General features: G+C 46.5%; 1 protein-coding gene across 1 annotated transcript; it reads right to left on the reverse strand.

Annotated features, from left to right (window-relative positions):
- Positions 1–237: 237 nt before the first annotated feature.
- On the reverse strand, positions 238–12,059 carry LOC109402085 (cytochrome P450 4g15). Its single transcript, XM_029855067.2, has 3 exons — positions 11,181–12,059; positions 813–1,651; positions 238–747 (listed from the first exon to the last, which is right to left on the reverse strand). The coding sequence occupies exons 1-3, from the start codon at positions 11,843–11,845 to the stop codon at positions 587–589; spliced, it is 1,665 nt and encodes a 554-aa protein (XP_029710927.2). The 5' UTR covers positions 11,846–12,059; the 3' UTR covers positions 238–586.
- Between the last annotated feature and the right edge of the window lie 2,750 nt (positions 12,060–14,809).

The following is a 14,809-nucleotide window of genomic DNA, read 5'->3' on the forward strand; positions in this document are numbered from 1 at the left end:
CGTTATCTTGAAGACCTCTCATTAAAACTACAATTTCATCGATCAACCCTTACCCCCTTATCTTAACAACTCCTCAACCGACTCGGACAACAAACATTGATTGACCATATTGACCATTTTTTTTCTGCGATAGTGCTGTCTCATCTGCCCAAAAAAGCTCGTTCAGAAGATAATCCTTTTGTTTCGACCCGTTGTTTCGGATATGAATGATCTGCCCAACCAAAAGCAATCCTCATCTATGCGGAGAAGGTTTTATTATCTCTCATTTATGCTCGTAAGGGGACTGTAGAAAGCGAAAGCGAAGCAGCAAATAAATAGCACTGGGGATGCGAAGCAAAGCGAAGCGGGGTATGAGGAACAGAAAAAAAAACTAAGCAAAAGCAACAACAATCGGCTCGACCTGGCAATCCGGGAACCGAACAATTCAATTAACAGTATCATAAATTGGGCTATACAACAACTCCGGCGTAATCTATCGTCTCGGAATCCATTCGGTGTCCATCAGCAATGTCGCGACATCTTATCGGTCCTGTGGCCTGCGGCGGCGGCTCCCTGCGCTATTCCGTTCTGGTGTGGTCATAATTGATTAGACTCTCGGTTCCAGCTGAATTCTGAATCCATCGGTTCGTTTCAGGATAATGTCGCCTTGCAGCTTGAAGTCCGATTCCTTCAGATTGGACACGACCCGGTAGTTGCGCAGGATGGTAGACAGGAGGACCTTCAGCTTTAGCATGGCATATTTTCTACCTGTGAATGGGGAAAGAGGTGAGGTTAGACTCGTGGATAAGATGGGACTTCCAGGAATCACTTACCGACGCAACTTCGCGGTCCGGCACTGAACGGAATGTAGCTGTAGTAGTGACGGCTCTGGGTGCGTTCCGGAAGGAAATTGTCCGGGTTGAACACGTCTGGGTTGGGGTAGATGTCCGCTCGCCGGTGAACCTTGTAGGTTCCGATGACGACCGTGGTTCCGGCTGGGACCACGTAGTCGTGCGAAGCTAGCCGAACGTCCTGTGTCACTTTGCGGGCAATCACCGGAACCGGTGGATACATTCTCAATGTTTCGAAGATCACTCGCTCCAGGTACTTCATTTCCATAGTGTCGTTGAAGGTGGCTTTCCGTTTGGAATTGCCGAAAATCTGATGTATTTCATTATACACTCGATCCTGAATATCCGTGTGAATTCCAAGAAGGCAAAGCACAAAGCTAGACCCAGCAGCTGTCGTATCGTGTCCTTCAAACATGATCGTGTCGACTTCCTCCTTGATCTCCTCATCGCTAAGATCGGCCCCACTCTTTGCTGTCTCAATCATAAGATCCAAAAACGCTAACCGCCGCTTTTCACCGATATCGTTCTCATCGTTAAAATCCAGATCGTCCCGCAGAAGTGAGCCCTGCGAGATAACCGGTAGCGGTTCCTTCGATGCGGACTCCTCCTTGGCGATGATCTCCGATAGGGATGGGGACGGAAGCTTACCCTCGGCGAAGTTCTTCTCGAAGAGTTCCTTCTTCTGTTTGACGACCTTCCGGGTGAGACCGTGAATGATGCCGAGCAGCCGTTCCTGTTCCTGTTTGATTTTGGTGAAGTTGAAGACCGAGTCCATCCGGAGGTGGAACTTCAACTGGCGGGAGTGCAGGATGTCGCACATTCTGGGAATTTAGAGAGATGAAAGTTGATTAGTAGGGTAATTCGTCAATTGTTGCACACCTCAATAAGAATTACATGAAGTGTGCAACAATAGGCGAGTTTTTAGCTGTGCAACAATTGGAAAATTACCCTAACACGTTTCTTCACATTTGGATAGAAATCGCTAATCTTTTTGTTTTCAGAAAACAAGATAAACACAGACTCTTCTAGAATTCGTTAGTTCCAGATTGATGCAGAAACTCTCCAAGCTTTTGGAGAGAATTTCTCCAAGATTCTAGAGAGAATCTCTCCAAGATTCTGGAGAGAAGTTCTCCAAGCTTCAGGAGAGATGCTTTCCATGCTTTTGGAGAGAAGCTCTCCAACCTTCTGGGGAGAAGTTCTCCAAGCTTCTGAAGCGAATCTCTCCGAGCTTCTGGAGAGAAGCTCTCAATTCTACGGGAAAGAAGTTCTCCAAGCTTCTGGAGAGATTCTCTCCAAGCTTTTAAAGAGAAGTTCTCCAAGCTTCTGGAGAGATGCTTCTTCTTCTTCTTATGGCTCTACGTCCCCACTGTGACCTGCCTCGCTTCAACTTAGTGTTCTATGAGCACTAACACAGTTATTAATTGAAGGGCTTTCTTTGCCTGGCATTGCATGAATTTGTATATTATGAGGCAAGTACAATGATACACTATGCCCAGGGAGCCGAGAAAAATTTCCAGGCCGGTACGGGAATCGAACCCGCCACCTCCAGATTGGCGATCCATAGCCTTAACCACTAAGCTAACTGAAGACCCAGTTATAAATGCTCTCCAAGCTTTTAGAGAGAAGTTCTCCAACCTTCTGGAGAGAAGTTCTCCAAGCTTCTGGAGAGTATCTTTCCAAGCTTTTGGAGAAAAGCTATCCAAGCTTCTGGAGAGAAGTTCTCCAAGCTTTTGAAGAGAAGCTCTTCAAGTTTCTCCAAGAGCTCTCAGAGAGAAGCTCTCCAGGTGTTGTGAGAGAAACTCTCCAAGCTTTTGGAGGGAAGATTACCAGGCTTCTGGAAAAAAGCTCTGCAAGCTTTTGGGGCAAAGCTCTCCAAGCTTAAAAAGCGAAGCTCTTCAAGCTGCTGAAGAGAAGCTCTAGAGATTTCTGAAGACAAGCCCTCCCGGATTCTGGAGAAAAGATGCACAGCTCTCCAGGTTTCTCAAGAGTAGCTCTCCATGTTTCTGGAGAGAAGCTAACCAGGTTTCTTGAAAAATCTGCCCAGGTTTCTGAAGATCAGCTCTCCAAGTTTGTGGTGAGATGGATCTCCAGGTTTGAGGGGAGAAGATATCCAGGTTTCTGAAGAGAAGCTCTTCATACTTCTGAATAGAAACTCTCCAAGCTTCTAGAGAGAAGCTCTCCAACTTTCTGGGGAGAGCTCTCCACGTTTCTGGAGAGAAGCCCTCAAGGTTTCTGGAGAGAAGCCCTCAAGGTTTCTGGAGAGAAGCTCTCAAGGTTTCTGGAGAGAAGCTCTTCAGGTTTCTGGAGAGAAGCTCTCCAGGTTTTTGAACAGAAGCTGGTTTCTGGAAAAAGGCTGCCAAGGTTTCTGAAGAGTAGCTCTCCAACTTCTGAATAGAAACTCTTCAAGCTTCTAGAGAGAAGATATACAAGCTTCTTGAGAGAAGCTCTCCAGATTTTTGGAGAGCAGCTCTTCAAGCTTTTAAAAAGAAACTCTTCAAGCTTCCAAAAAGAAGCTCTTCTGGTTTCTGGGGAGGAGCTCTTCATGCTTATGGAGAAAAATTATCCAAGCTTCTGGAGAGAAGCTCTGCAAGCTTCTGAAGAAAAGCTTGAACTCTCCTGATTTCTGAAGACGAGCTCTCCAGGTTCCTGGATAGAAACTGCCCAGGTTTCTGGAGAGAAACTCTTCAAGCTTGTGAAAATAAACTCTCCAAGCTTCTAGAGAGAAGCTCTTCAAGCTTCTGAAGAGAAGCAATTCAAGTTTCTGGAGAGAAGCTCTCCAAGTTACTGGAGAGAAGCTCTCCAAGTTCCTGGAGAGAAGCTCTCAAAGTTCCTGGAGAGAAGCCCTCCAGATTTCTGAAGAGAAGCTGAACAGGTTTCTGGAGAAAAGCTTCCCAGGTTTTTGGACAGAAGCTCTCAACGTTTCTGGAGAGAAGCTCTCCAGGTTTCTGGAGAAAAGCACTCCAGGTATCTGGCGAGAAGCCCTCCAGGTTTCTGGAGAGAAGCTCTCCTGGTTTCTGAAGAGAAGCTCTCCAGGTTTCTGGAGAGAAGCTCTTCAGGTTTCTGGAGAGAAGCTCTCCAGGTTTCTGCAGAGAAGCTCTCCAGGTTTCTGGAGAGAAGCCCTTCAGGTTTCTGGAGAGAAGCTCTCCAGGTTTCTGGAGAAAAGCTTTCCAGGTTTCTAGAAAGAAGCTCTCCAGGTTTCTGGAGAGAAGCTCTCCAGGTTTCTGGTGAGAAGCTCTCCAGGTTTCTGGAGAGAAGCTCTGCAAGCTTCTGAAGAAAAGCTTGAACTCTCCTGATTTCTGAAGACGAGCTCTCCAGGTTCCTGGATAGAAACTGCCCAGGTTTCTGGAGAGAAACTCTTCAAGCTTGTGAAAATAAACTCTCCAAGCTTCTAGAGAGAAGCTCTTCAAGCTTCTGAAGAGAAGCAATTCAAGTTTCTGGAGAGAAGCTCTCCAAGTTACTGGAGAGAAGCTCTCCAAGTTCCTGGAGAGAAGCTCTCAAAGTTCCTGGAGAGAAGCCCTCCAGATTTCTGAAGAGAAGCTGAACAGGTTTCTGGAGAAAAGCTTCCCAGGTTTTTGGACAGAAGCTCTCAACGTTTCTGGAGAGAAGCTCTCCAGGTTTCTGGAGAAAAGCACTCCAGGTATCTGGCGAGAAGCCCTCCAGGTTTCTGGAGAGAAGCTCTCCTGGTTTCTGAAGAGAAGCTCTCCAGGTTTCTGGAGAGAAGCTCTTCAGGTTTCTGGAGAGAAGCTCTCCAGGTTTCTGCAGAGAAGCTCTCCAGGTTTCTGGAGAGAAGCCCTTCAGGTTTCTGGAGAGAAGCTCTCCAGGTTTCTGGAGAAAAGCTTTCCAGGTTTCTAGAAAGAAGCTCTCCAGGTTTCTGGAGAGAAGCTCTCCAGGTTTCTGGTGAGAAGCTCTCCAGGTTTCTGGAGAGAAGCTCTCCAGGTTTCTGGAGAGAAGCTCTCCAGGTTTCTGGAGAGAAGCTCTCCAGGTTTCTGGAGAGAAGCTGTCCAGGTTTCTGGAGAGAAACTCTCCAGTTTTCTGGAACGAAGCTCTGCAAGATTCTTGCGAGAAGCTCTCCAGGTTTCTGGAGAGAAGCTCTCCAGGTTTTTTGGAGAGAAGCTCGCCAGGTTTCTGGAGAGAAGCTCTCCAGGTTTCTGGAGAGAAGCTGTCCAGGTTTCTGGAGAGAAGCTCTCCAGTTTTCTGGAACGAAGCTCTGCAAGATTCTTGCGAGAAGCTCTCCAGGTTTCTGGAGAGAAGCTCTCCAGGTTTTTTGGAGAGAAGCTCGCCAGCTTTCTGGAGAGAAGCTCTCCACGCATCTGGAGAGAAGCTCTCCAGGATTCTGCAGAGAAGCTCTCCAGGTTTCTGAAGAGAAGCTCTTCAGGTTTCTTAAAAGCAGCTCTCCAGGTTTCTGAAGAGAAGCTCTCCAGGTTTCTGAAGAGAAGATCACCAGGTTTTTGGAGAGAAGATATCCAGGTTTCTGAAGAGAAGCTCTCCAGGTTTCTGAAGAGAAGATCACCAGGTTTTTGGAGAGAAGATATCCAGGTTTTTGGAGAGAAGCTCTTCAAGCTTCTGCAGAGAAGCTCTCCAAGCCTCTGGAGTGAAGAGCTCCAAGCTTCTGGAGAGAAGCTCTTCAGGTTTCTGGAGAGAAGCTCTCCAGGTTTTTTGGAGAGAAGCTCGCCAGGTTTCTGGAGAGAAGCTCTCCACGCATCTGGAGAGAAGCTCTCCAGGATTCTGCAGAGAAGTACTCCAGGTTTCTGGAGAGAAGCTCTCCAGGTTACTGAATAGAAGCTCTCCAGGTTTCTGAAGAGAAGATCACCAGGTTTTTTGAGAGAAGATATCCAGGCTTCTGGAGAGAAGCTCTCCGGGCTTCTGGAGAGAAGCTCTCCAGGCTTCTGGAGAGAAGCTCTCCAGGCTTCTGGAGAGAAGCTCTCCAGGCTTCTGGAGAGAAGCTCTCCAGGCTTCTGGAGAGAAGCTCTCCAGGCTTCTGGAGAGAAGCTCTCCAGGCTTCTGGAGAGAAGCTCTCCAGGCTTCTGGAGAGAAGCTCTCCAGGCTTCTGGAGAGAAGCTCTCCAGGCTTCTGGAGAGAAGCTCTCCAGGCTTCTGGAGAGAAGCTCTCCAGGCTTCTGGAGAGAAGCTCTCCAAGCTTCTGGAGAGAAGCTCTCTAGGCTTCTGGAGAGAAGCTCTCCAGGTTTCTGGAGAGAAGCTCTCCAGGTTTCTGGAGAGAAGCTCTCCAGGTTTCTGGAGAGAAGCTCTCCAGGTTTCTGGAGAGAAGCTCTCCAGGTTTCTGGAGAGAAGCTCTCCAGGTTTCTGGAGAGAAGCTCTCCAGGTTTCTGGAGAGAAGCTCTCCAGGTTTCTGGAGAGAAGCTCTCCAGGTTTCTGGAGAGAAGCTCTCCAGGTTTCTGGAGAGAAGCTCTCCAGGCATCTGGAGAGAAGCTCGCCAGGTTTCTGGAGAGAAGCTCTCCAGGTTTCTGGAGAGAAGCTCTCCAGGTTTCTGGAGAGAAGCTCTCCAGGTTTCTGGAGAGAAGCTCTCCAGGTTTCTGGAGAGAAGCTCTCCAGGTTTCCGGAGATAAGCTCTCCAGGTTTCCGGAGAGAAGCTCTCCAGGTTTCCGGAGATAAGCTCTCCAGGTTTCCGGAGATAAGCTCTCCAGGTTTCCGGAGATAAGCTCTCCAGGTTTCCGGAGAGAAGCTCTCCAGGTTTCCGGAGAGAAGCTCTCCAGGTTTCTGGAGAGAAGCTCTCCAGGTTTCTGGAGAGAAGCTCTCCAGGTTTCTGGAGAGAAGCTATCCAGGCTTCTAGAGAGAAGCTCTCCAGGTTTCTGAAGAGAAGCTCTCCAGGATTCTGGAGAGAAGCACTCAAGGTTTCTGGAGAGAAGTCCTCCAGGTTTCTGGAGAGAAGCTCTCCAGGTTTCTGTAGAGAAGCTCTCCAGGTTTCTGGGGAGAAGCTGCTCAAGTTTCTGGAGAGAAACTCTCTAAGTCAGTAATTCCACCAGGAATTTCTTCGGGAATTCCTCCAGGAATTCTTCCAGGAATTCCTTCAGGAATTCCTTCAGGAATTCCTTCAGGAATTCCTTCAGGAATTCCTCGACGAATTCCTCCAGGAATTTCTCCAGAAATTTCTCCAGGAATTATTCCAGAAATTCCTCCAGGAATTCCTAAAGAAATTCCTTCTTTTCTGGTTTGTGTTGAGATTCCTCAGGGATTCCTTTAGGAATTCCTCAGAAATTTCTCCAGGGATTTCTCCAGGAATTCCTCAAGGAATTCCTCAAGGAATTCCTCCAGGAATTCCTCCACGAATTCCTCAAGGAATTCTTCCAGATTTTTTTCCAGGAATTCCTCCAGGAATACCTCCAGGAATTCCTCCAGGAATTTCTCCAGGAATTCCTCCCGAAGTTCCAGAAATTCTCCAGGAATTTCTCCAGGAATTTCTCCAGGAATTTGTACAGGAATTTCTCCAAGAATTCCTCAAGGAATTTCTCCAGGAATTCCTCAAGGAATTCCTCAAGGAATTCCTCCAGGAATTCCTCCAGGAATTCCTCCAGGAATTCCTCCAGGAATTCCTCTAGGAATTCCTCCAGGAATTCCTCCAGGAATTCCTCCAGAAATTCCTCCAGGAATTCTTCCAGGAATTCCTCCAGGAATTCTTCCAGGAATTCCTTCAGGAATTCTTCCAGGAATTCCTCCAGGAATTCTTCCGGGAATTCCTCCAGGAACACCTCCAGGAATTCCTCCAGGAATTCTTCCAGGAATTCCTTCAGGAATTCCTTCAGGAATTCCTTCAGGAATTCCTCGACGAATTCCTCCAGGAATTTCTCCAGAAATTTCTCCAGGAATTATTCCAGAAATTCCTCCAGGAATTCCTAAAGAAATTCCTTCTTTTCTGGTTTGTGTTGAGATTCCTCAGGGATTCCTTTAGGAATTCCTCAGAAATTTCTCCAGGGATTTCTCCAGGAATTCCTCAAGGAATTCCTCAAGGAATTCCTCCAGGAATTCCTCCACGAATTCCTCAACGAATTCTTCCAGATTTTTTTCCAGGAATTCCTCCAGGAATACCTCCAGGAATTCCTCCAGGAATTTCTCCAGAAATTCCTCCCGAAGTTCCAGAAATTCTCCAGGAATTTCTCCAGGAATTTCTCCAGGAATTTGTACAGGAATTTGTACAGGAATTTCTCCAAGAATTCCTCAAGGAATTTCTCCAGGAATTCCTCAAGGAATTCCTCAAGGAATTCCTCCAGGAATTCCTCCAGGAATTCCTCCAGGAATTCCTCTAGGAATTCTTCCAGGAATTCCTCCAGGAATTCCTCCAGAAATTCCTCCAGGAATTCTTCCAGGAATTCCTCCAGGAATTCTTCCAGGAATTCCTTCAGGAATTCTTCCAGGAATTCCTCCAGGAATTCTTCCAGGAATTCCTCCAGGAACACCTCCAGGAATTCCTCCAGGAATTCCTCCAGGAATTCCTTCAGAAATTCCTTCAGGAATTCCTCCAGAAACTCCTTCAGGAATTCCTCCAGAAATTCCTTCAGGAATTCCTCCAGAAATTCCTTCAGGAATTCCTTCAGAAATTCCTTCAGGAATTCCTCCAGAAATTCCTTCAGGAATTCCTCCAGAAATTCCTTCAGGAATTCCTCCAGAAATTCCTTCAGGAATTCCTCCAGAAATTCCTTCAGGAATTCCTCCAGAAATTCCTTCAGGAATTCCTCCAGAAATTCCTTCAGGAATTCCTCCAGAAATTCCTTCAGGAATTCCTCCAGAAATTCCTTCAGGAATTCCTCCAGAAATTCCTTCAGGAATTCCTCCAGAAATTCCTTCAGGAATTCCTCCAGAAATTCCTTCAGGAATTCCTCCAGAAATTCCTTCAGGAATTCCTCCAGAAATTCCTTCAGGAATTCCTCCAGAAATTCCTTCAGGAATTCCTCCAGAAATTCCTTCAGGAATTCCTCCAGAAATTCCTTCAGGAATTCCTCCAGAAATTCCTTCAGGAATTCCTCCAGAAATTCCTTCAGGAATTCCTCCAGAAATTCCTTCAGGAATTCCTCCAGAAATTCCTTCAGGAATTCCTCCAGAAATTCCTTCAGGAATTCCTCCAGAAATTCCTTCAGGAATTCCTCCAGAAATTGCTTCAGGAATTCCTCCAGAAATTGCTTCAGGAATTCCTCCAGAAATTCCTTCAGGAATTCCTCCAGAAATTCCTTCAGGAATTCCTCCAGAAATTCCTTCAGGAATTCCTCCAGAAATTCCTCCAGGAATTCCTCCAGAAATTCCTCCAGGAATTCCTCCAGAAATTCCTTCAGGAATTCCTCCAGAAATTCCTTCAGGAATTCCTCCAGAAATTCCTTCAGGAATTTCTCCAGAAATTCCTTCAGGAATTCCTCCAGAAATTCCTTCAGGAATTCCTTCAGAAATTCCTTCAGGAATTCCTCCAGAAATTCCTTCAGGAATTCCTCCAGAAATTCCTTCAGGAATTCCTCCAGAAATTCCTCCAGAAATTCCTCCAGGAATTCCTCCAGAAATTCCTCCAGGAATTCCTCCAGAAATTCCTCCAGGAATTCCTCCAGAAATTCCTTCAGAAATTCCTCCATTAATTACTCCAGGAATTCCTCCAGAAATTCATCCAGAAATTCCTGCAGAAATTACTCCAGAAATTCCTCCAGAAATTTCTCCAGAAATTCCTCCATAAATTCCTCCAGGAATTCCTACAGAAATTTGTACAGGAATTCCTCCAAAAATTACTCCAGGAATTCCTCCAGAAATTTCTCCAGGAATTCCTCCAGGAATTCCTCCAGAAATTCCTCCAGAAATTCCTCCAGAAATTCCTCCAGAAATTCCTTCAGAAATTCCTTCAGGAATCTCTCCAGAAATTCCTCCAGGAATCTCTCCAGAAATTTCTCCAGGAATTCCTCCAGAAATTCCTCCAGGAATTCCTTCCTTTTTGGTTTGTGTTGAGATTCCTCAGGGATTCCTTCAGGAATTCCTCAGAAATTTCTCCAGAAATTTCTCCAGGAATTCCTCCAGGAATTCCTCCAGGGATTCTTCCAGGAATTCCTCCAGAAATTCCTCCTGGAATTCCTCCAGAAATTCCTCCAGAAATTCCTTCAGAAATTCCTCCAGGAATCTCTCCAGAAATTTCTCCATGAATTCCTCCAGAAATTCCTCCAGGAATTCCTTCCTTTTTGGTTTGTGTTGAGATTCCTCAGGGATTCCTTCAGGAATTCCTCAGAAATTTCTCCAGGAATTCCTCCAGGAATTCCTCCAGGGATTCTTCCAGGAATTCCTCCAGAAATTCATCCAGGAATTCCTCCAGAAATTCCTCCTGGAATTCCTCTAGGGATTCCTCCAGGAATTCCTTCAGGAATTTCTCCGGGAATTCTGCCAGGAATTCCTGCAGAAATTCCTCCAAAGAATCTGAACTGGCCTGCAATTCCATCAAAAGCCCTGATTTTTGTCAAATATTCCTACAAAAATTTATAGAAAACTTTTCGGAGATCTTTGAAGAAAAAAAAATCCGTTGAGAAATTCCCGAACGAAACCTTCGAAAACCTCTAAAAGAGACTCCTGCAGAAATTCCTTGGATAGCTCGTGACAGATCGCCATGGAGAAATCCTGGAAAAACATTATGCCTGTTTGGAGAAACAGTTGAAAAAGCTTTCATAGGAACTACCAGACAGTCTTTGGAAAAAATAAAAAATTAAAAAAAAAACTTTATGTGTAGGAGCTCATTTGATATATCGCTGACAAAAAGTGGAAGGACTTGAATTCAAATCACTGAAAATCACCGATCAAATCACATTGAAACTCTTTCATTGATCTCTGTTAATTTTAATACGCACTTGAAGAAACTTCTCGAGGGAAATTTTTGAAGGAATTTCCGGAGGAGCTCTTTCATACTACCCGTAAGAATCCACTCAAAGATCTCTTCATTTTTACTGAAGATTTCCAGAAAGGATGCCATTCAAATACCCGGAGCTATTTCCAACAGAAACCTCTTTCATTACTTGTACGAATGTTTGTTGAAATCTTTAAAGAACTTTCATGAGGAGCATCTGATAAAATTGATAAATGCACCTGGAAGGAGCTGTTGAAAAAATAATAAGGTATATCGCATGCCCTTAACTTTTCTTAGCCTAGGGGCCGTTTATAAACCACGTGGACTTTTTGTTGGGGGGGGGGGGGGGGGGGTGATTTGTGTGGTTGGTTGGGGGGTTTCTGCCCAAAGTCGCTTCATACTAATTTCAAAATGTTTGTATGATCGGGGAAGGGGAGGGGCTGAGATGACCAACATTTGGTCTACGTGGTTTATGAAGAGCCCCCTGTGAGAGCTAATGCCACTCCATCCCCACTAATCCACACTTTCCCCAGCACTTACTTCATCACAGCCATCGCATAATCGAATCCCTCCTTGCTCTCGCTGGTCCTCTGCGATCCCATGGCCGTCTCCAGCAGGATATCCACCGTCACTTCACTCATATAATCGTGCACGTCGAACTCCTTCCCCACCTCTTTTCGCATCCGCTGCACCACGGCCAAACTGTTATCATTGAAAACGTCCACGAACGTCTTCAGGACATTCTGGTGGAACGCCGGAGCGATCAGTTTCCGATGCGATCGCCACTTCTCGCCACTGCTGATCAACAACCCGTCCCCAAGCCACGGCTTGAAGAATCTGTACTCGCTGGACTTGGTCAGGTGCACATAACTGTTCAGGATGATCTCAATGTCCGCCGGCTCGGTCAGAAACACCACCAAGTGATACCCTAACCAACCACGAGCCACACTCCCATAAATATAGCTCAACTGCATCGCCCGCTCCATGATCTCGTTGTGGTTCATCCCCAGCAGCATATTGGCATTCCCGATAAACGGATACGCCCTCGGCCCCGGGATCTTGTTCCCCAGCTGAACGTACCGTCGGGACATCATCCAGAAATGGAACAACGCACTGGCCACCAGGACCAGCGTCATAAAAATGACCACCGGCATGGCCAGCGACGCCAGACTACTCCCCCGCTCGGCCACAATTTCCGCACTCATCTTGGACCCCCCGAAAGCTTCTCACACATCAACGCGCGCGCGCCCGCGGGTCCTTCGAATCCTTCTACTGCTGCTTCCTAAGCCTGACGGCCCCTCCAGAACCGAACACACCACACTCCCAAAACGCCGCCCGTATTTTTATTGTCCGTTTCTCGCGTCACACAGGGAATACGCGCGCACGCTCCGCTCTGCACCTCCGAATGTGACTTGGATAATTTACGACCTGGGACGGGGTATTTATAAGCAGCACGGAATCGAATGGTAATTAAAAATTCGCTCGTCAATCGCGCACCATCGCACCACCGCTGCCTGTCGCCGCCGATGCAGTTGCGGTGCAATGCACTTTTTTTGAAAGGTACGGTGAGACGAGGCGGGAGGGAGGTGATTCGGTGGATGCCAAAGGGAAGCATTTTGTCGTCGAACGAAATTTATCGAACCAATAAACTTTTAATGATATTATAATTAGTTTCGGTATTTAGTAGCTGCTGACAGCCACGTAGTTGCGTTGGGACGATGCACTACTGGAAGGAATAACCCTTGCAAGAACGAGGGCAGTTTTAAGTAAGCCACATTTACTGTCTACTACGTTGGGATGGCTGATTGCCCAGGAACGATCTTATCCCCCCGAAGGGTTTCCTCCTGATATTAAGCTACATCTGAAAGTCTCTAATTAGCCTAGTTTTTAAGGCTATGGATTGCCAATCCGGTGATGGCGGATTCGATTCCCGTTTCAGTCGGAAAAATTTTCTTGACTCCCTGGGCATATCAGTGTACTTACCTCACAATATACAAATTTATGCAATGGCAGACAAAGAAAGCACTTCAATTAAAAACTGTGGAAGTGCTCAAAGAACACTAAGTTGAAGTGAGGCAGGTCAAGTCCCAGTAGAGACGTAGAGCCATAAGGTGAAGATATGACGAAGCCACTCCTCAAATTTTCAAGAGCACAAATCTGAAGAACCAAATGATTGGATCTGCCCAGGTTTCTGAAGATCAGCTCTCCAAGTTTGTGGTGAGATGGATCTCCAGGTTTGAGGGGAGAAGATATCCAGGTTTCTGAAGAGAAGCTCTTCATACTTCTGAATAGAAACTCTCCAAGCTTCTAGAGAGAAGCTCTCCAACTTTCTGGGGAGAGCTCTCCACGTTTCTGGAGAGAAGCCCTCAAGGTTTCTGGAGAGAAGCCCTCAAGGTTTCTGGAGAGAAGCTCTCAAGGTTTCTGGAGAGAAGCTCTTCAGGTTTCTGGAGAGAAGCTCTCCAGGTTTTTGAACAGAAGCTGGTTTCTGGAAAAAGGCTGCCAAGGTTTCTGAAGAGTAGCTCTCCAACTTCTGAATAGAAACTCTTCAAGCTTCTAGAGAGAAGATATACAAGCTTCTTGAGAGAAGCTCTCCAGATTTTTGGAGAGCAGCTCTTCAAGCTTTTAAAAAGAAACTCTTCAAGCTTCCAAAAAGAAGCTCTTCTGGTTTCTGGGGAGGAGCTCTTCATGCTTATGGAGAAAAATTATCCAAGCTTCTGGAGAGAAGCTCTGCAAGCTTCTGAAGAAAAGCTTGAACTCTCCTGATTTCTGAAGACGAGCTCTCCAGGTTCCTGGATAGAAACTGCCCAGGTTTCTGGAGAGAAACTCTTCAAGCTTGTGAAAATAAACTCTCCAAGCTTCTAGAGAGAAGCTCTTCAAGCTTCTGAAGAGAAGCAATTCAAGTTTCTGGAGAGAAGCTCTCCAAGTTACTGGAGAGAAGCTCTCCAAGTTCCTGGAGAGAAGCTCTCAAAGTTCCTGGAGAGAAGCCCTCCAGATTTCTGAAGAGAAGCTGAACAGGTTTCTGGAGAAAAGCTTCCCAGGTTTTTGGACAGAAGCTCTCAACGTTTCTGGAGAGAAGCTCTCCAGGTTTCTGGAGAAAAGCACTCCAGGTATCTGGCGAGAAGCCCTCCAGGTTTCTGGAGAGAAGCTCTCCTGGTTTCTGAAGAGAAGCTCTCCAGGTTTCTGGAGAGAAGCTCTTCAGGTTTCTGGAGAGAAGCTCTCCAGGTTTCTGCAGAGAAGCTCTCCAGGTTTCTGGAGAGAAGCCCTTCAGGTTTCTGGAGAGAAGCTCTCCAGGTTTCTGGAGAAAAGCTTTCCAGGTTTCTAGAAAGAAGCTCTCCAGGTTTCTGGAGAGAAGCTCTCCAGGTTTCTGGTGAGAAGCTCTCCAGGTTTCTGGAGAGAAGCTCTCCAGGTTTCTGGAGAGAAGCTCTCCAGGTTTCTGGAGAGAAGCTCTCCAGGTTTCTGGAGAGAAGCTGTCCAGGTTTCTGGAGAGAAACTCTCCAGTTTTCTGGAACGAAGCTCTGCAAGATTCTTGCGAGAAGCTCTCCAGGTTTCTGGAGAGAAGCTCTCCAGGTTTTTTGGAGAGAAGCTCGCCAGGTTTCTGGAGAGAAGCTCTCCAGGTTTCTGGAGAGAAGCTGTCCAGGTTTCTGGAGAGAAGCTCTCCAGTTTTCTGGAACGAAGCTCTGCAAGATTCTTGCGAGAAGCTCTCCAGGTTTCTGGAGAGAAGCTCTCCAGGTTTTTTGGAGAGAAGCTCGCCAGCTTTCTGGAGAGAAGCTCTCCACGCATCTGGAGAGAAGCTCTCCAGGATTCTGCAGAGAAGCTCTCCAGGTTTCTGAAGAGAAGCTCTTCAGGTTTCTTAAAAGCAGCTCTCCAGGTTTCTGAAGAGAAGCTCTCCAGGTTTCTGAAGAGAAGATCACCAGGTTTTTGGAGAGAAGATATCCAGGTTTCTGAAGAGAAGCTCTCCAGGTTTCTGAAGAGAAGATCACCAGGTTTTTGGAGAGAAGATATCCAGGTTTTTGGAGAGAAGCTCTTCAAGCTTCTGCAGAGAAGCTCTCCAAGCCTCTGGAGTGAAGAGCTCCAAGCTTCTGGAGAGAAGCTCTTCAGGTTTCTGGAGAGAAGCTCTCCAGGTTTTTTGGAGAGAAGCTCGCCAGGTTTCTGGAGAGAAGCTCTCCACG

The sequence above is a fragment of the Aedes albopictus genome, chromosome 1 (genome assembly GCF_035046485.1).
Source record: "Aedes albopictus strain Foshan chromosome 1, AalbF5, whole genome shotgun sequence".
Lineage (NCBI taxonomy): Eukaryota > Metazoa > Arthropoda > Insecta > Diptera > Culicidae > Aedes > Aedes albopictus.